General features: G+C 43.4%; 1 protein-coding gene and 1 long non-coding RNA gene across 6 annotated transcripts in view; one reads left to right on the top strand and one right to left on the bottom strand.

Annotated features, from left to right (window-relative positions):
• Window positions 1-326: 326 nt before the first annotated feature.
• NDUFC2 (NADH:ubiquinone oxidoreductase subunit C2) lies at window positions 327-11,169 on the bottom strand. The gene is made up of 3 exons (XM_064576866.1): window positions 10,799-11,169; window positions 3,228-3,371; window positions 327-508 (listed from the first exon to the last, which is right to left on the bottom strand). The coding sequence occupies exons 1-3, from the start codon at window positions 10,965-10,967 to the stop codon at window positions 459-461; spliced, it is 363 nt and encodes a 120-aa protein (XP_064432936.1). The 5' UTR covers window positions 10,968-11,169; the 3' UTR covers window positions 327-458.
• Window positions 11,073-19,931, top strand: part of LOC129046362 (uncharacterized) — a 31,312-nt gene continuing 22,453 nt past the window's right edge. For 2 of the 5 annotated variants that reach the window (XR_010406964.1, XR_010406962.1), the window contains exons 1-3: window positions 11,073-11,212; window positions 13,392-13,503; window positions 15,626-15,714. This is a non-coding gene — a long non-coding RNA (uncharacterized LOC129046362). Of the gene's footprint in view, window positions 11,213-13,391; window positions 13,504-15,625; window positions 15,715-16,897; window positions 19,918-19,931 lie in introns of those variants that run through there. The other 3 variants (XR_010406963.1, XR_010406961.1, XR_010406965.1) reach the window with 3 other exon arrangements.

Raw genomic sequence — 19,931 nt, 5'->3', positions numbered from 1 at the left:
CTACTAGAACCAGAACAGGCAAACTTTTTCTGTAATGAACCATATATTAAATATTTCCAGCTTTGCAGGCCATAAGGTCTCTGTCACAACCACTCAACTCTACCCTTGTAGCATGGAAGCAGCCATTGACATGTAAACAGATAAGCATGGCTGTGTTCCAATAAAACCTACTGGCAACAGACAAGATTTGGCTCACAGGCTATTGCTTGCCAACTCGGAGCTAAACTCCCCACTTTAAATCTGTCAGATGTCTTAAAATTGGGTGAATGGAAACTGATCATTCTCTGATGAATTATTTTTCTTATGACAAAAATGAAGTCAGAGTGTTCATGATGACCATTTTAATCATAAGGTGTTAACATACAGGTTAACATAAACTTCAGATATCATGGAAACATGTTCCACAAAATTCAGAAATAACTGCTATCTGTGAAACCAAAGTAAGCATTTTGGAGACTTCAACGCACTGGATGGAATTCTTCAAGAAATTCACCGTAAGTTTTCTTTTCTATAAAGGGAAAGATCACAAAAAATTTATTTTTAAATTATGTTTCAGAAATCATATTTCCTAAAGAAAAATTAACACTTAATATTTTTATAGACATAAACTCCTAAGAATTTCCTTATGTTCTTGTCCTCAACCATAGTTTGGCAACCACTGAGACATTCCGTTTCACCGGATGAAGGATAACTTTGAAAGAATCTGTGGTGACATCCATCCAGATGGCTGCTTGGAGGGGCAAAGTGCTGCCGGGGGTCCTGGCTGAAGGGGTAAAGGAAGGAATGAACAGGGAGGGGCACAGGTCAGCTGGGAGGGCTGGGAGTCAAGGTGGTCAAGCCCCAGATCCCTGCTGTCAGTGCAGGAGGCTGCTGGCACACCTGCCACTCATCTACCGCTCAGAGACTGAATAAGGCTGTGAGGCGACTCGAGCTCGTGCCGACAGAGGGAGCCTGTGTACAGAGGAGGCTAGAAGCCGGAGGCCGGGGACTGAGGACCGCTCAGCCACTGGGTCTCACTCTTAGGAATCAATATTCCCAAGATTCCAACTCTAACACCCAGCAGTTTTGAGTATTCCCCGTCTCTGATACATCCAGTATTCATGGCTTTGTACTTAGTCTTTGAACTCTTCGTTGGTAAAAAAAAAAAAAAAAGCTGTACCTTTTTGATCCACCATAAACATCACATATGTGACTGAAGGCTATTAAATAATAAAATTTTAGAGCTAAACAGGACCTTAGAGACCATCATTCCGTATAATGAAACTTAAATGCTTAATATTACATTTATATGAATAGGAAAATCTATTTAAAATCTATATATTTACAAGTTCAAAAATTTTCTGCATTCATTCATTCACTCACTCACATGTATGCACATCTGTATTATGTGTATATATGTAAAATACAAACAATAAAAGAGTTATAGTACAATCAAATTTATAGTTGAAGAGCAGTAAGTAGAGTGTGCTGAGGAAATTCCTGTTTGTCGCTGGGCCAGGGCTTCTTTAAGATGGTATGACTCTCAATCTGGAATTCGCTCAGTGGACAGGTAAAGATGGAACAAGGGGAGGATCAAGAAGGTACACGGTGGGGGCGCCTGGGTGGCTCAGTCGTTAAGCGTCTGCCTTTGGCTCAGGTCATGATCCCAGAGTCCTGGGATAGAGCCCCGCAAATCAGGCTCCTCGCTCAGTGGGAAGCCTGCTTCTCCCTCTCCCGCTCCCCCTGCTTGTGTTCCCTCTTTGCTGTGTCTCTCTCTCTGTCAAATAAATAAATAAAATCTTTAAAAAAAAAAAAGAAGGTACAGGGTGTACAAAGTGATACACAGCAAGTTCAGGACACAGTGTTTCATGAGGCAGGTTTTTTTTTTTTTAAGTCTTTTACTTTTTAAAAATTTTATTTATTTGAGAGAGACAGCGACAGAGATAGCAAGAGAGCATGAACAGGGAGGAGAGGGAGAAGCAGGCTCCCCACTTAGGAGGGAACCCGACGTGGGGCTTGATTCCAGGACTCTGGGTTCATGACCTGAGCCCAAGGCAGACGCTTACCGACTGAGCCACCCAGGCGCCCCAAATGCAGGGTTCTGTGTAGATCAGGTCAGCTATTATTTATTGCTTACTAGCAGAGGCTCTGTACTGGAGGCTGGGGAAACAAAGATGAATTTATAGTCTAGTGAGGGAACAGACACGTGCATGTCACGTGCTGGATAAAAGGCATGGGCAAAGTCCTTCTAGCAGACAATTAGCTCAGCCTGGGGAAGTAAGCCCTCCTCAGAGTCTGGATTTTATCCTAAAGGCAATGGGCAGCTACTGTAAGCAATCCCTTTTAGGCATATCCACATTTATCCAGAGACCTGATCTTCAGTAAGGTTGAAGGCAGAGGTGAAATGAAGGCTACTGCAAAAGCAAGAGATTATCAGGGCATGGACCGGGGGAGTGGCAGTGGAGGTTTAGAATTGAAAAATACTTAGGAAGTAGAACAGCAAGACTTGAAGATGAATGAGAATTCAAAGAAAGACTGGAAGATGCTTCCCGGGCTTCTGGCTGGAGGAGCGAGGTGGATAGTAGTGCCACTCTCCGGAGCAGAACACAGAACAGGAAGTCTGCACAGGCAGAGGGTACATAAATTCTGTTTGCTGACTGATGGACACAGAGGTACTCGGCCAGAAACTGGATATACAAATTCAAGAGAATTCTAGTTGATAGGCAAAGATAGGGAGCCCCAGAATATTGAAGGTACCTGAAGCCACAGGCAGCTGTAAGATTAATGAGGAGCGCCTCGGTGGCTCAGTCAGTTAAGCCTGACTCCTGATTTCAGCTCAGGTCATGATCTCAGGGTCCTGGGATTGAGCCCCACATTGGGCCCTGTGCTCAGCGGGGAATCTGCTTCTCTCCTTCTCCCTCTCCCTTTCTCCCTCTCCACCCTTGTGCTCGCTCTCTCATTCTCTCTCAAATAAATACATAAACACTTTAAAAAAAAAAAAAAGGGACGCTTGGGTGGCTCAGTTGGTTAAGTGTCTGCCTTCGGCTCAGGTCAGGATCCCAGGGTCCTGGGATCGAGTCCCGCATCGGGCTCCCTGTGTGGCAGGAAGCCCATTTCTCCCTCTTCTCCCTCTGCTGCTGCTCCTCCCGCTTGTGTGCTGACAAATAAATAAATAAAATCTTAAAATAAATAAATTAAAATTTTAAAAAATTAAAAGAAAGAGGTTCGCTACAGTTAACTTGAAATACCTTTTTCAGGAAAATCCTCTGGATGTGATTTTACATAAGCAAACATATCATGGTCCTTCACAGCATACATATAGTCTTGGCGTTTTAAAAGATAATATCCAATAAAGACAAAGGAAGTAACATATAGGAGCTGGCGATGCAAACCTAAAATTCAAATGACAAATCCCAAAGAAAGCAAAAATCAGTCAGTGTATATTTAAAATCAGTTCTGCAGTTCAGACATACAATTTATTGTTATTTCTTCTATCATTCTTTGAAAAAAAAAAAAAAAGGCTCTTCTACATAGCTCTTTTGAAAAAACAGCCTTGACCTTGATATATCTTCCTAAAGAAATCTGGCAATTATGAAAAGCAACATTAAATCTACAAACATAACTATTAATGGAACCCAAGATTTTTTTAAATTCAGGTTTTATAAATTTCCTCAGGAGAAAAGTTGGATTACTACAAAATCCTGAAAACCTAAACTAACTTGTATTCCAGGACCTGTTCAGGATGTGATGTGACAGAGATGAAGTCCTTTACTATGCTTGAAAAGCAATTTGGTTTGTCTCCATATACCAATTTATATTGGCATATTTATTGGTTACCAAAGCAGCCAGCTACTCTACAAAAAATCAATTCTCTTTTTAACTTCTAAACTTTGTACCATGTGTATGAATTACCTATTCAAAAACTATATTAAAAAAATCATCCTATAATAATGAGACTGGGGAGGATCAAGTCATGTGATCTAGGGAAAGCCAAAATTTAAATTCTGAAGGGGAGATCCAAAGGTCTGAACTTTATACAGAGAAGCATCTTTTTAAAAAGGCTAACTACAAGTTTGATTTTTTTTTTTCCCTAGAAACATTTATTTAACATTTGAAACCATATTACTTCATACAGCAAACTGTGCACTTTGATATATCACAGTGTCTTAAAAAGGAAAATAATCAGATTTGTTTGGAAAGTTATTTACATCAGCCTAGAATGACTGGCAAGTAACACAGTTCCTATGGAACCCAAATTGTTACAAAATGTTTACAAAAAACTATATTCATAGAAATTCTGCATGTCCACAAAGGGCATCCCCTGAACGGCCCAGAGACCAGTGTGTGCGAACCATGTCGAGTGGGAGTGGGGGGCATCCAGGCACTCTGGTCTGGGTGGTGCGGCAGGCCAAGGGTCTCGCATGGCGCCGTCTGGGGGCTCAGCCCTGGGCTGGGAACCCAAGGCCCGGGCAAGGGACGCCCAGGCAGAGATGGGGTGGGGGTTGGAGCACAGTGGCATGTGGGCCCCTGGAGCCAGGACAGGCCCCTCCTCAGGGGGCTGGATTCAGATGTGCTCTTGGGGGGAGGGGGGCAGAGGCAGATTAAGTGCACACCAGCCTGATGCATGGGGCCCAAGCAGAAGGCAGGCTCCGACCACATGGAAGCTCACTCCCTTGCAGATTCCAGAGGAGCTCTGACCGATGACAGGGGCAGGACTGCTAGCTAAAGGGATCATGAGGCCCAGGAGGAGCGGACAAGTTTGATTTTCTAGCTATGCCCCAGAATTCTTTCCCCAGCGCTCTTCTTATCCCACACGTATTCTTTTGAAGAACTCATTTATTCCTATAGTTTTATCTTCCGTCCATTTACCGGTGACCTGCAAGTGTGTTCAACTTAGACAGCCATGCTGAATAACAGATATATCCAAATGTTTGACATGTATGTTCCCCTGAATACCCCCCAAATGAACTTCCTTTCTTCCTATTCATACCTCTTCTTAATTCAGAGAATGATAAGACCATTCACACAGGAAGTCAAGTCCTGGGAAATAAATACAGTAATCATCCTTTTTTTTTTTTACCCTCATCCCCCCCATCCAGTCACTGAGTCCTGTCAAGTCCTTATAAATATTTCCTTGCCTCACTTCAGGGAACTCATCTCTCACTCACACTAACTGCTCTCTCTTCCATCTCATTTTCCATTTCACTTATCCCAGCCTTTACCCTGTCACTAGAGGAATTTTTACTAAAATACAAACCTAGCTTGTCAGCCCCTTGTTCTTCAAATATACCCAATAGGAGACCAAGATGTTAGATAATGACCTCCCAGGCCCTTCATGACCTGACTCTTCATCTTCATCTGACACTACCCCGATATGCACATTGTGCTCCAGCAATGCTGAACTACTTTTAATTCCTCATGCAAATTAGACTCCTTCATGCTTTTTTATGCCACCCACCAGTTATGTCTCTGCCCAGAGACCTCCTCAAGATTCAATTCAGACATCACCTCTGCTAAGAAGTCTTCCCAGAGGGCGCCTGGGTGGCTCAGTTGGTTGAGCGACTGCCTTCGGCTCAGGTCATGATCTTGGAGTCCCGGGATCGAGTCCCACATCGGGCTCCCTGCTCGGCGGGGAGCCTGCTTCTCCCTCTGACCCTCCCCCCTCTCATGTGCTCTCTCTCTCTCTCTCATTCTCTCTCTCAAATAAATAAATAAAATCTTAAAAAAAAAAAAAAGTCTTCCCAGAACCTTCCTTAATGGGGTTAACAGAATGAATGCTTCTCAATTAATATGTAAACTGCTATAGAAATTATTTCCATCTATTACCACGCAAAGCCAATGCTTAATTCATCTTTGTGTATCAGAACACAGATAGCACTTAATAAATTTTAATAAATGGATAAATGGCCTTGGGCAAGTCAATTTACTACCTTTAAACAAAGAATACCTATCATATCATTCTTACAGCAGTGTTACGTAAACCAAAAGAAAATACGTGTAAAAATATTTTGGAAAAATGTGTAAAACAATAAAAACGCAAAATATTACTATGATCTGGGACTGGACAGGGCCCAGACTCTTTTGCATTCTCCTTTACCCCTAACAGCCATTGGTTCCCCTAATGGGCCACCTGCAATACAGCAAACCAAAGTGTGCTGGGTTCTACTGTGTGCCACTGGACTACACAAAGACCCAGACTCTCTGTGCTTACCCATATCCCTCACAGAAGACTTCCTGAATGTTTCAGATGATGATGTCAGTGTCCCAGCCCTAAAGGCATGGTGTGGCCTCTTACCTTGTCCGCCTTTCCCTAACCGCTTACCTACCTCTCAGTGGTGGTCTCCCTCCCACCACATCCACAACCCCTCCACAATCATTTTCCCTTTCTTTATTAAGTGACTCTAAACTTGGAAGCCATGGTGCTCTTTGCAGAACACCATAAATTACTGATATATTAAACTAGAAATCAATAAAAAAAACCTAGAAATCAATAAATATATTTAATTTTGTGGACTACATTTAGATACCATACCAAAACCTAACTTTTCCACAGCAACTTAGGGACACCCAGGGAACTCAGGAACTCCGGCCCCTAGCCCTAGATTAAGGGCTTTATACATCATCTCATTCAGTTCGCACAAACACACGGAGGGAGATAGCATCCCTATTTCATAGAGAAGGAAACGAACACTCATGGAGATAAATAACTTCCCCAGAATCAAATGGCTAGTAGGATAGAGGTGGTGTCAAACCTAAAATCATGTGCGCTTGACTATGCTCTTCCTCTGGAACAGTCTCGATTCAACCTGAACCTCCTTTGTGCTCCCAAAGTGCTCACTGCTCACCTACTTCTATGAAAATACATTCTCTGTCATACTTAGACCCATAATGGACTGTTTACTTGTCTCTCTGACTCGACTAAGAGCTCTTCAAGGTCAGGGATGGTATTCTTCACCCCATATACCTGGTATGTAATACTGCCTGGCACAGAGAAAAGAGCTCAGTAAATGTTGAACAAACATATTGTAAACTGTTTGCATAACAACAGCTAAGAAATGGAAACTTTGTCCAGCACCTTCTGTGTGCCAGGCATTTTATCTATAGAATCTCACTTAAGTCTCACAACAAATATGCAAAGACTAATTATTCTCATTTTTTTTAAAGATTTATTTATTTGATGGCAAACAGACACATGAAAAAGTGCTCAACATCACTCAGCATCAGGGAAATAGAAATCAAAACCTTAATGAGATACCACCGCACACCAGTCAGAATGGCTAAAATTAACAAGTCAGGAAATGACAGATGTTGGCGAGGATGCAGAGAAAGGGGAACCCTCTTACACTGCTGGTGGGAATGCAAGCTGGTGCAGCCACTCTTTTTTTTAAAGATTTTATTTATTTATTTGAGAGAGAGAGAATGAGAGACAGAGAACATGAGAGGGAGGAGGGTCAGAGGGAGAAGCAGACTCCCTGCCGAGCAGGGAGCCCGATGTGGGACTCAATCCCGGGACTCCAGGATCATGACCTGAGCTGAAGGCAGTTGCTTAACCAACTGAGCCACCCAGGCGCCCCATGGTGCAGCCACTCTTGAAAACAGTATGGAGGTTCCTCAAAAAGTTGAAAATAGAGCTACCCTACGACCCAGCAATTGCACTACTGGGTATTTACCCCAAAGATACAAATGTAGTGATCTGAAGGGGCACATGCACCTCAATGTTTATAGCAGCAATGTCCACAATAGCCATACTATGGGAAGAGCCCAGATGTCCATCAATAGATGAACGGGGAAAAAAAAAAAAAAAAAAAATATATATATATATATATATATAAAAATAGATGAACGGATAAAGAGGATGTGGTATATATATACAATGGAATATTATGCAGCCATCAAAACCCCCAAAATCTTGCCATTTGCAATGCCGTGGATGGAACTAGAAGGTATTATGCTAAGTGAAATAAGTCAATCAGAGAAAGACAGTTATCATATCTCACTGATACGAGGAATTTGAGAAATAAGACAGAGGATCATGGGGGAAGGGAGGGAAAAATGAAAACAAGATAAAACCAGAGAGGGAGACAAACCATAAGAGACTCTTAATCTCAGGAAACAAACTGAGGGTTGCTGGAGTGGAGGGGGGTGGGAGGGATGGGGTGGCTGGGTGATGGACATTGGGGAGGGTATGTGCTATGATGAGCACTGAATTTTGTAAGACTGATGAATCACAGACCTATACCCCTGAAACAAATACATTATATGTTAATTAAAAAAAAAGAGATTTATTTAGAGACCAAGAGCAAGACAGAGCAAGCAAGTGAGCACGGGTGGGGGAGATGGAGGGCAGAGGGTGAGAGTCTTGAGAAGACTCCGCCCCACAAGGCACTCCATCTCACAACCCTGAGGTCACAACCCCAATATCACGACCTGAGCCAAAACCAAGAGTCAGATGCTTAACCAACTGTGCCACCCAAGCGCCCCAGTTACTCATTTTAGAGATGAAGATACTTTTTGCCTCTGAACGGCTTGACCAAGTAACTTGCCCAAGCCGACACAGATAGGAGACAGTGGAGCAAGGCCATTTAGTTCCAAAGTGGAGTTCTTTCCTTACAACAAACGACAGGCTTGGGGAAATGTGGAGTGGTGATGAAAAGGAAGAAAACCTCATCTTCCTAAAGACAGAAATAGACACAGATCACTCCTTTCTGTGGAGAGGGGTCATATCCAAGGGAGATGGGATTTCAACACTATTTGAGCACTGGAAATGCTGAGATTTGGTGAGCTGGGAGCTGGCCTTCAGGCATGACACAGAGCTGGAAGGTGGCAAAAAGAGGCACAAGTGAGGTGATTCTTGGTTGCCCGAACCACTGTATTAGTTTTCTTCTTAACTGAGCACCTTGGCTCCAATCAGTGCTTTGCATTGACAAAGTTGACCCCCCCCTTTTTAAGATTTATTTATTTGAGAGAGAGAGAGAGAGCACGCGTGTGCGAGAGCGGGATGGGGGGGAGACACAACAGAGGGAGAGAGAATCTCAAGCAGATTCCTCACTGGGCAGGGAGCCGGGCGTGGGGCTCAATCTCACAACCCTGAGATCATGATCTGAGCAGCCACCCAGGCACCCCAAGTTGACCTTCCTTTTAAAACATAAGGCCCCCAGTGGCGCCTGGGTGGCTCAGTCGGTTAAGCATCTGCTTTCGGCTGGGGTCATGATCCCAGGGTCCTGGGATCGAGTCCTGCGTTGGCCTCCTTGCTCAGTGGGGAGCCTGCTTCTCCCTCTGCCTGTTGCTCCCCCTGCTTGTGTGGTCTCTCTCTCTCTGACAAGTGGATAAATAAAATCTTTAAAAAAATAAAACACAAGGCCCAGGGGTACCTGGGTGGCTCAATCAGTTAAGTGTCTGATACTTGATTTCAGCTCAGGTCATGATCTCGGAGGTTGCTCTCTCTCTAAAAATAAATAAATAAAAAATAAAACACAAGGCCTGGGGGTGCCCAGCTGGACCAGTCGGTAGAGCATCTGACTCTTGATCTCAAGGTGAGTTCAAGCCCCACACTGGGCATGGAGCCTACTTAAAAAATACAAACAAAAAACACAATGCCTGATTACTGCATCTCTCCACTCTGCACCACCCCCCCCCAACAACTCTCAAAAGCTAAAAAGGTTTCCTGTCTGCCTAGAGAATAAATTGCCATTATCTACCTAAATCTCCTCCTTAGCCTTATCACCCTACCCTGCACACTCAATCATGAAACTCTTCTAGGCTCAGAGGCCCTTGTCTCCATTTACTTCCACTAGCCTCCCATGGGCTTGGAAGGCTCTCTCCTAGTATTTGCCTGATAAATCAAAGCTAAGTTCAAAGACACCTCTTCCAAAGCTTCCCTCCTGTTCTCCCTTTGGAAATCCATTGCCCTTAGCACAGCTACCATGTCAGCTAGTATCTGACAGAAGACCACTGACACACTACTAGAAAATACAGCCCAGGGGCACCTGGGTGGCTCAGTCGGTTAAACCTCTGCTGCCTTCAGCTCAGGTCATGATCCTGGGGTTGTGGGATCCAGCCCTGCCTCTCCACTGAACAGGGAGCCTGCTTCTCCCTCTCCTCCCCGCTCGTGCTCTCTCTTAAATAAGTAAATAATAAATGAACGGATAGATAGATAGATTAGAATGAATACAGCCCAGAGATTCAGCCTCTCCTACTCAAAGCGGGGGAGGGGGGTCCCCAGACCAGCAGTATCTGGGAGCTTGTTAACAGCAGGCTTCTTCCCAGACCTTGTGAATCAGAATCCACATTTTAACAAGATCCCCAGGTTATTAGTATGCAGTTAAGTTTGAGAAGCACTGACTTTGAATATGTATGTGAGGTCTAAAAACAGGCTTGCTACTTCATAGCCGTATGACCTTGGGCAAGATGCGTTAACCCCTCTAAATCTCTGTTTCTTCATTCCCCAAAAAGGATTTTGAGGATAAAGACTACAATGCACGTAATGTCAGCAGTGCATGGCACAGATTATACGCTCATTTTTGCACACACCACAGCGCGAACCGAGAGAGGAGCCGGCAGTCCGGTCCCGGGTCCTTCACAGACTCACTTGTGGGTTCGTGGGTTTCAATGACCTCAGTTTCCTGAAGTGCCAAATGACACTTTGGCCCTACCGGGTTCTGAAGAGCTCACGGGACGCAGATGCCCCAGGGAGGCGAGGCGGGGCCTGCTAGTGAAAAGGCCCGGAAAAACGAAAGCACCTTGGACAGCCTTTGGGGGAACCGGCCGCAGCCCCGCGACGCCCTCTCCTCCCAGCCGACCCAGCCGGCGCAGCCCTCACCCGCAGACACCACCGGCCTCCGCCGGATCGCGTTATCAAGCAGGCCGGAACAGTAGCCCAAGAAGCCGATGTAGGCGAGCCGCGGGTCGGTCAGCTTGGGCGGGGGAAGGCTCCGGGCCTCATCCGGCAAGAACCGTAAGGGCACTCGGCCCGGCCTTCCGCTCATCATGGTGACGCCGTTCCCGCTTGAGGCCTGGCCTCGGACCGCCAATTACAAAGAAAACCACCAGGACCACCGCCTGGGCGCACGCCGCGAGCTTTCTCCTCCGAGAACGCCGTTGAAGGGCATGGCGCAGGGCGGTGCACAGCGCAAACACTTCCCGCAGCACGCTGCTGCCGGGACCCCGCGCACGAGGTTCCGGGATACTAAATGGCCCACCCTGCTCCAGCTCCTGCCCCCGCTAATCCTGGCAGGTAGGGTTTGGGGGCTTGATGCCGTGGGGTCGCGGGTACACGAATTGAGCAAAACTGGAAGAAAACTAGTAGATACTGCTTTTTTTCGCTCAACCTACCCCACCAGGAATTGCCTCTCCCTCCCCTGACGCTGAATGGTCCTTCTTCCAGAATTTCTCTCTGTATCCAGCACCCACAGGTAGGCTTGATAGATTGTTCTAAGAAACGCAATTAATCGAAATCTCATAAAAGCTAGTTTGCATTTCCTGGGTTTCCCATCGTTCACAGGCACACCTTCCAGAACCTAAAATTAGGGGCCAGCCAGCAACAAAGAATTCAGCGGACACCAGGACCTGACCATTTAGCCAAATTCTTGATATTTAGCCTGGATGGCAGCACCCTAAAATGTTTCACCTCTGGGTCTTCAGGTCCTCGCACGTGGCAGAAGGAAAAGCTGTAACCTAAAGGTTTGAGGAATGAAAGAAAGAAGGAATTTATAATTTTCTGCCAAGTAACTGTCCAGTCTTTGCTTACCTGCCTCCAGTAATGAGGAGCTTCTATATTTGAACGGCTCTCTTTAGAAAACCCTTTCTGATTTGTGTGAAGATGTGTTTATTAGTGAGATCAACATTTTACCTGGATGAATGCTGATCAAACCAGAGGTTAATGCAAAGGTATATGTATGAAAGGTATTGAGCTCCAAAGTAGTAGAATTAAATATCAGTTAAGAGAGGTTAAAGGATGGGGGGGAGGAGCCCGCTGGATGGCTCAGCCGGTTGGCTCAGCCGGTTAAGCGTGTGCCTTCAGCTTGGGTCATGATCTCAGGGTCCTGGGATCAAGCCCCCAGTGGGGCTCCCTGCTCAGCGGGGAGCCTGCTTCTCCCTCCCCCTCTGCTGTTCTCCCTGCTTGTGCTCTCTCTCTGTCAAGTAAATAAATAAAATATTTTAAAAAGGGTGCTTGGATGGCTCAGATGGTCAAGCATCTGCCTTCCGCTCAGGTCATGATCCCAGAGTCCTGGGTTTGAGTCCCACATGGGGGCTCCCTGCTCAGCGGGGAGCCTGCTTCTCCCTCTGCCCCTCTCTCTGTGTCTTATGAATAAATAAATAAAATCTTCAAAAAAATATTAAGAGAGAGAGAGAGAGTGGTTAAAGGATGGACCTTTTGTGCCTATAAAATGCACTCCCAGATCTATAATATTTCAAGTTAGGATTTCCTGAAGTAATGTATATTGGGAGTTTCCTGGAGCGCAGCAAATGTTTTGAAGTTTCACATTCTTTGATCCAGTAATTACAGGGCTGGGAATCTGTCCTATGGAAATAGTATAACATATAAAAAAGCTGTTCTGCAATAAAAAACAAAACAAAAACCCCACAGTGTTTATTTTAAAATTACATCAAAAGAAGGAAAACCACTAAAAATTTTCCACAGTAAGCGAAATAAGTCAAACAGAGAAAGACATGTATCATATGATCTCACTGATATGAGGAATTCTTAATCGCAGGAATCAAACTGAGGGTTGTTGGAGTGGGGGGTGGGGTGGGAGGGATGGGGTGACTGGGTGATAGACACTGGGGAGGGTATGTGCTCTGGTAAGCGCTGTGAATTGTGCAAGACTGTTGAATCTCAGATCTGTACCTCTGAAACAAATAATGCAATATATGTTAAGAAAAAAAAAAGAAGAAGAAGAAGGTAGCGGGAGGGGAAGAATGAAGCGGGGGAAATCAGAGGGGTAGACGAACCATGAGAGACGATGGACTCTGAAAAACAAACAGGGTTCTAGAGGGGAGGGGGGTGGGAGGATGGGTTAGCCTGGTGGTGGGTATTGAGGAGGGCACATTCTGCATGGAGCACTGGGTGTTATGCACAAACAATGAATCATGGAACACCTCATCTAAAACTAATGATGTAATGTATGGGAATTAACATAAGAATAATAAAAAATTAAAAAAAAAGAGATTATTTTGAATACTAGATGAACTCTTAGGCGAACACTTAAAAATATTTAAATGCTGTTTACACATTCTTCTCCCCCACATTCTTCTGAGTCCAATTTGGGACTTTTTTTTTTTTAAACAAAACTTAAAAAAATTACAAAGAACAAGATAACAAATACCCATATTTTATCACCTCGAATTAACAACCATTAATATTTTGTCATATTTATTTTATTTTTTTAAAGATTTATTTATTTATTTGACAGAGAGAAGGCACAAGCAGTGGGAATGGAAGAGGGAGAAGCAGACTCCCCGAGGAGCAGGGAGCCTGATGCAGGGCTTGATCGTGGGACCTGGGGATCATGACCTGAGCCGAAGGTAGACGTTTAACCCACTGAGCCACCCAGGTGCCCCTTGTCATATTTATTTTAACCTTTTTTTAAAAGGAAATAAAACACTGTAGATATAGCTGAATTCCCCTTTCCTTTCTTTCCCAGAGAACCATTATAATGAGTTTAGTGTATATACTTCCCATTCATTTTTTATATTTTTATATATATTTAGTATTGTGTCATGTGTGTTTTTAATTTCTTTTTACCTGAATAGTATAATTCATTGTGCCTCTATTCTCTCACTTTTATCTTTCAATGTAATGATTTATTCCTTTTGACTACTGTATAATATTCCATCACATAAATATGTCATATTTATTTATTTATTTATTTATTTATTAAAGATTTTATTTATTTATATGACAGAGAGAGACAGCGAGAACAGGAACACAAGCAGGGGGAGTAGGAGAGGGAGAAGCAGACTCCCTGCTGAGCAGGGAGCCCGATGTGGGGCTTGGTCCCAGGACCCTGGGATCATGACCCGAGCCGAAGGCAGACGCTTAACGACTGAGCCACCCAGGCGCCCCTGTCATATTTTATTTAATCATTACCTTTTTGTTGGATATTTAGATTGTTCTCAATTCCTTGAAAGTCTATACTCTAAGCCTATACTCTAGTGTCCAGAGAAACTTTTGCATACATGTACCAGGATTAGGAGATGTACAAGAATATTCACAGGAGGACTAGCCATTTGTAATACTCCCAAACTGGAAACATTTTTTTTTTTTAAAGATTTTATTTATTTATTTGAGACAGAATGAGAGAGAGAGAGAGCTCATGAGAGGGGGGAGGGTCAGAGGAAGAAGCAGACTCCCCGCCAAGTGGGGAGTCTGATGCGGGACTCGATCCTGGGACTCCAGGATCATGACCTGAGCCGAAGGCAGTCGCTTAACCAACTGAGCCACCCAGGTGCCCCCCAAACTGGAAACATCTTAAATGTCCATTAAGAACGGAACAGAAAATAAATTGTGGTATTTTCATAGAAAGGTGTATGTATGCATTAGTATGATGAATCTCAAAAAAGAGAGTCATGTTAAAAAAGCGAACGACCGATAAAGGAACAACAGGGGAATATATAATTACATTTATATAAAGTTCAATATTAAGCAAAAATACATTGGTTAGAGATACACATATTAGTGGTAAAACTGGAAGGAAAAGCAAGAGAAGGATTAACATAGATGTTCAGAATAGTTATCTCTGGGGAAGGAAAAGCACATAGAAGGCCTTTAAGATATTAATACTATTCTCTTTCTAAGCTGTGTCATGGGTATATGGGTGTACATTTTATTATTTTTAACTTTACATATGCATTTTACACACTTTTGGATTTATGGTATCTTTAATGTAATAATAAATTTATATTGCTAAAATAAAATTTTAGCTTTTCATTATGGTAAAAAATACATAACATTAAATTTACCATCTTAACCATTTTTTTTTTTTAAAGATTTTATTTATTTATTTGACAGACAGAGAGAGTGAAAGCAGGAACCCAAGCAGGGGGAGTGGGAGAGGGAGAAGCAGGCCTCCCGCAGAGCAGGGAGCCCAATGTGGAGCTCGATCCCAGGACCCCAGGATCACGACCCCAGCCGAAGACAGACACTCAACCAACTGAGCCCTGAAAAAGTAAAAAATCTAATAGGAAAAGTGGCAAAGAATATAGTTTTCAGAAGAGAAAATACAAATGGCTCTTAAACATGTGAAAAGATTCGAATCTCTCCAGTAAGAGAACTGCAAATGAAAATGACTCAGATGGGCGCCTGGGTGGCTCAGTCGTTAGGCGTCTGCCTTCGGCTCAGGTCATGATCCCAGGGTCCTGGGATCGAGCCCCACAATGGGCTCCCTGCTCTGCGGGAGGCCTGCTTCTCCCTCTCCCACTCCCCCTGCTTGTGTTCCTGCTCTCGCTATGTCTCTCTCTGTCAAATAAATAAATAAAATCTTTAAAAAAAAAAGAGAGAAAATGACTCAGACATCATTGGCAAAGATCAAATGATTGATGATACACGAAGTTGGCAAGTTTGTGGGGGAAGCCACCATCCTCATGCATTGCCTGTGGAACATGAACTGGCACAATTTTTCTTTTCTTTCTTTTTTTCTTTTTTAAGTTGCTCTATGCCCAACATGGGGTTTGAACTCACGATCCTGAGATCAAGAATTGCATGCTGTACCAGCTGAGCCAGCCAGGTATCCCCAGGTGGTATGCTTTTTATGACTAATTTGGCAACAACAAATATTCAACCAAATTTAATTTATTTATTTACATTTTATTTTATTTACAGTCAATTAATTAACATATAGTGTATTACTAGTTTCAGAGGTAGAGTTCAGTGATTCATCAGTTGTATATAACATCCAGTGTTCATCACATCATGTGCCCTCCTTAACGCCCATCACCCAGCTACCTCATCCCCCCACCCTTCTTCCCTCCAGCAACCCTCAGTTTGTTTCCTATTGTTAAGAGTCTCTTTTGGTTTGTGTCCCTCTCTGATTTCATCTTGTGTTATTTTTCCCTCCCTTTGCCTATGCTATCCTTCTGCTATGCTGTTTCGTTTCTTAAATTCCACATATGAATGAGATCATATGGTATTTGTCTTTCTCTGATTGACTTATTTCGCTTAGCATAATATCCTCTAGTTCTATCCACGTCGTTGCAATCAACCAAATTTTATTTTTTATTTTTCAAAGATTTTATTTATTTATTTGAGAGAGAGAGAGAAAGAGCACAAGCAGTGGGAGAGGCAGGCCGAGGGAGAGGGAGAAACAGACTCCCTGCTTAGCAGGCAGCCCAACATGGGGTTTGATCCCAGGACACTGGGATCATGACCTGAGCCAAAGGCAGTTGCTTAACCAACTGAGCCACCCAAGCACCCCAACCAAATTTTAAATGCACTTAGCTTTCAACCCAGAAACCACTTCTAGAAATTTAATCCTATGATGTGTGCAATCAATCCTAGGACATGTGCAGAATGAAGTATCAATACTTATTGCAGTATTTACACTAGCAAATATACTGGAAACAACTTAAAGGTCCACTAAGAGGAAACTTGTTAAATAAATTATGGTCCATCTATATAATGGATACCTTAATGGACATACTCTAATATGGCCCCCCATTATCTCTGCCTCCTGGTACTCATGCCAAGTGTAATACCCTCCCTTTCGGTGTGGGTGGGACATGTGACTTCCTTCCAATATACAGAATGGGGTAAAGGTGACCGGATGTCACTTCTATGATTATATCACATAAGATAATGTACATCTGTCTTGCTAGCAGACTCTCTCCCTTGCTTAGTTTGATAAGGCCTGCTGCTATGTTGTGAGTTACCTTATGGAGAGGCATACACGGCAGGCAACTGAGGGTCGCCTCTACCCAACAGTCAGCAAGAAACTGAGGGCATCAGTTCTACAACCCACAAAGAACTGCATTCTGCCAACAACTGTGTGAGCATGAAAGCACATCAGTCCCCAGTCAAACCTTGAGATGAGAACACGGCTCCAAGTGACACCTTGACCGCAGCCTGTGAGAGACCCCAAAGCAGAGGACCCGATAGGCTGCATGTGGACTCTCAACCTAGAGATTTTGAGATAAGAAATGTGCTGTTTTCAGCCACGAAGTTTGTTATGCAGCAATAGATAACTGATGCAGGTATTATGCAGCTATGAGAAGCATGATGCCATTTTATATGTTCTGATAATGGAATGAACTCCAAAATACACTAAGGGGATAAAGAAGGCAAGGCCATAACAGTGAGTATAATGGTATCATTTGTGTGTATATAAACACTTGTCTGTGCATAGAGTATGTCTGGTATCTCTGGAATGATACACAAGATGTTGATAGCAATGGTTGCCCTCCTGGTAGGGGAACTCGGTGGCTGCGGACCTTCTGAATTTTGCTCCATATACATGAAATGTAATTCAGCAAATTTTAAACCCTTTTGTTCCCATTGTAGTTAAAATAGAATTTAATTCCTTACAATGGCCTAAAAGACCCTACATGACTTGGACCTTGCCTACTTCTCCAACTTCAACGCATGCTACTCTTTCTGGCTTTCATGACCCTCCAGCCACTAGAATATAAATTCCTTGAAAGCAGGAATATGTCTCTCATTTACTTTTTGATCTCTAGCACCTAGCACAGTACAAAACAGTAGGAATTCAGTGAATTCTTTTTAACGAATGAATTTGATTCCCTCACAGAATACTTGGCACCCAACAGAAGGGGACACAAATATGGGATTTTCCCTTGGTGGATCACTTGAAGGGCTGTCATAAATGGGAGTAGAACCTCATTATGTACTGCTCCAGAGACTAACTGGTAAAAGGCAGAGGAAGAAAAATATTAATTCAGCACTAACTGCCCTACGAAACATGGGAGGGGCTGTTTTACAAAGCGGTGAACACCTCCACACTGCCTATTTATTCTGTCATCAAAACTGTAAAAAATGACTGTGGCCTGAGTGATCTTCTGAGAGCCTTTCTAGGATTCTAAAGTTCTGTGATTCTGTACATAGGTGTATTTTGGGTCCTGTCCTTTTCATAGTTGTTTTATGTATACGAGCATATTGTTTTTATTTCCGACTCCTGAGACCAAAACAAAAAACTGGTACATTTATTGACCTTTCTATAAAACGAGGATGCTGCAAATGGGACTTCATCGAGAGATACTAATGGCTGTAATGATTCAAGCTTTTGAGGTTTATAAGTCTGTTCTAATCTCGGCTGCCATTAGCAGAGTAGCCTGCTTCTTTGAAGCACGAGAAAGGGGAGAGAGGGGTCACAAGATTTGCTTTTTACCACAATCATGCTGGAAATGTAATTTCATCAAACTACTCAAGAGTAAAACATCTTTTTCAAAGGCCGTATGTTGCTGGAATGCTTTTCTGTCCCATTAACTGCAAACAGCCACCTGAGCTACACGTAGGGGGCATCTCTCTGGCACTGAAGTGCTTCCTTCGCAAGGAGCAGCTTTTGGGCGGGAGTCATGAACAAGGAAAGCCGCGCCAGTTTTAGGCTGGAAAGGCAGCGCCTCTTCCCCGTAGCTCCCTTCCGGTTCTGGCTCTACCCCCCTGCCTGGGGAAAGACACTGACCAAGAATACCAAGTCCCTCCCACCTTTCTTTTTTTTTACCTTGTTAACTAAATTAAAGAGCAGGTAAAAAATGAGTTATTTTTGGGCGCCTGGGTGGCTCAGTCGGTTAAGCAACTGCCTTCGGCTCAGGTCATGATCCTGGAGTCCCGGGATCGAGTCCCGCATCGGACTCCCTGCTCGGTGGGGAGTCTGCTTCTCCCTCTGACCCTCTCATGCTCTATCTCATTCTCTGTCTCGAATAAATAAATAAAATCTTTAAAAAAAAAAAAAAGAGTTATTTTTATATCTTATTTAAATTTTGATAGTAACCTTAGCTTGTTCTTGACATTGCTTAATTCTAGATTTCAGAACATTTGGAAGCAGCACTTTGGTTTATTTACCAACTGCTGAAACCTAGGAATTTTGTTCTTGAAAACGGGCCACAGCTCACAAAGTCTAAATACATGAATACGACGTGTCGTACTTGGGAGTCATGGGTTGTCGGCAGGAAGTCTGGGTTCTAGTCTGTGTTGGCACCAACAAGCCATTCCTGTCTCTGGAGCCATTTCCCTCCTGACCTGATAACACAAGAGGTTAAGTTGCTTTAAAGAGAATATATTTGGACTTTGAACTTTTTGGTTAAACAAAAATTTATGTGAAGCCCAATATATGAAATAGATCAAAGCATATTTGCTTTGGTAAAAGATGGGACAGGGCTCAGAGCCTCTGAGGCAACTCTCAAGAACATCCCAGGCTCTGCAGAATATTCTGGAAATCTCTGCACCAGATAAGCTCTTCTGACTTCACAGAACCACCTACAAAGTACAATTAAATTTGGCCTCGTAGAGATGCGTCCAAATTTAACTTCTGGTTTGTTTTTTTTTTTTTGGCTTGCACACCAATTGGCCAAGATGGGAACTTCACTGAGTCTCTTCTGTTAATGTTGGTATTAGTAAACACCTGGATTTTAATCATGGCCTGTGTGGTCATGATTCATTCAACTGTGTCAAACACTGGGGCTATTAAGGGCAAGTGTGGTTTCTGCTCTCAAACTGCTAGTGTGTCCTGGGGAATACATAAACAAGTAAATGGTAGAAGGAGACTCCCCAGCATGGGAGCACCCATGGTGAGGGTACTCAATTCTGGGGGAGGGGGAGAGACTGGAGAGGGAGAGGAAAGGATTCATAAAAATATCAAGTGATATTTATTGAACATTCATGTGTCAGGCGGGGTTCTAATTTTTTTGGTGATCATTTTAGAGACAAGGACATAGAGGCAAAGGACGGCTAAATAACTTGGCTACAGATAGAAAATGACGGAGGCAGGATTTTTTTTTTTTTT

The sequence above is a fragment of the Mirounga angustirostris genome, unplaced genomic scaffold (genome assembly GCF_029215605.1).
Source record: "Mirounga angustirostris isolate CCGP_5_RB_7025 unplaced genomic scaffold, mMirAng1.0.hap1 SCAF_13, whole genome shotgun sequence".
Lineage (NCBI taxonomy): Eukaryota > Metazoa > Chordata > Mammalia > Carnivora > Phocidae > Mirounga > Mirounga angustirostris.
Note: the sequence above shows the minus strand (reverse complement) of the source record. Positions and strands in the feature narration are given on the sequence as shown.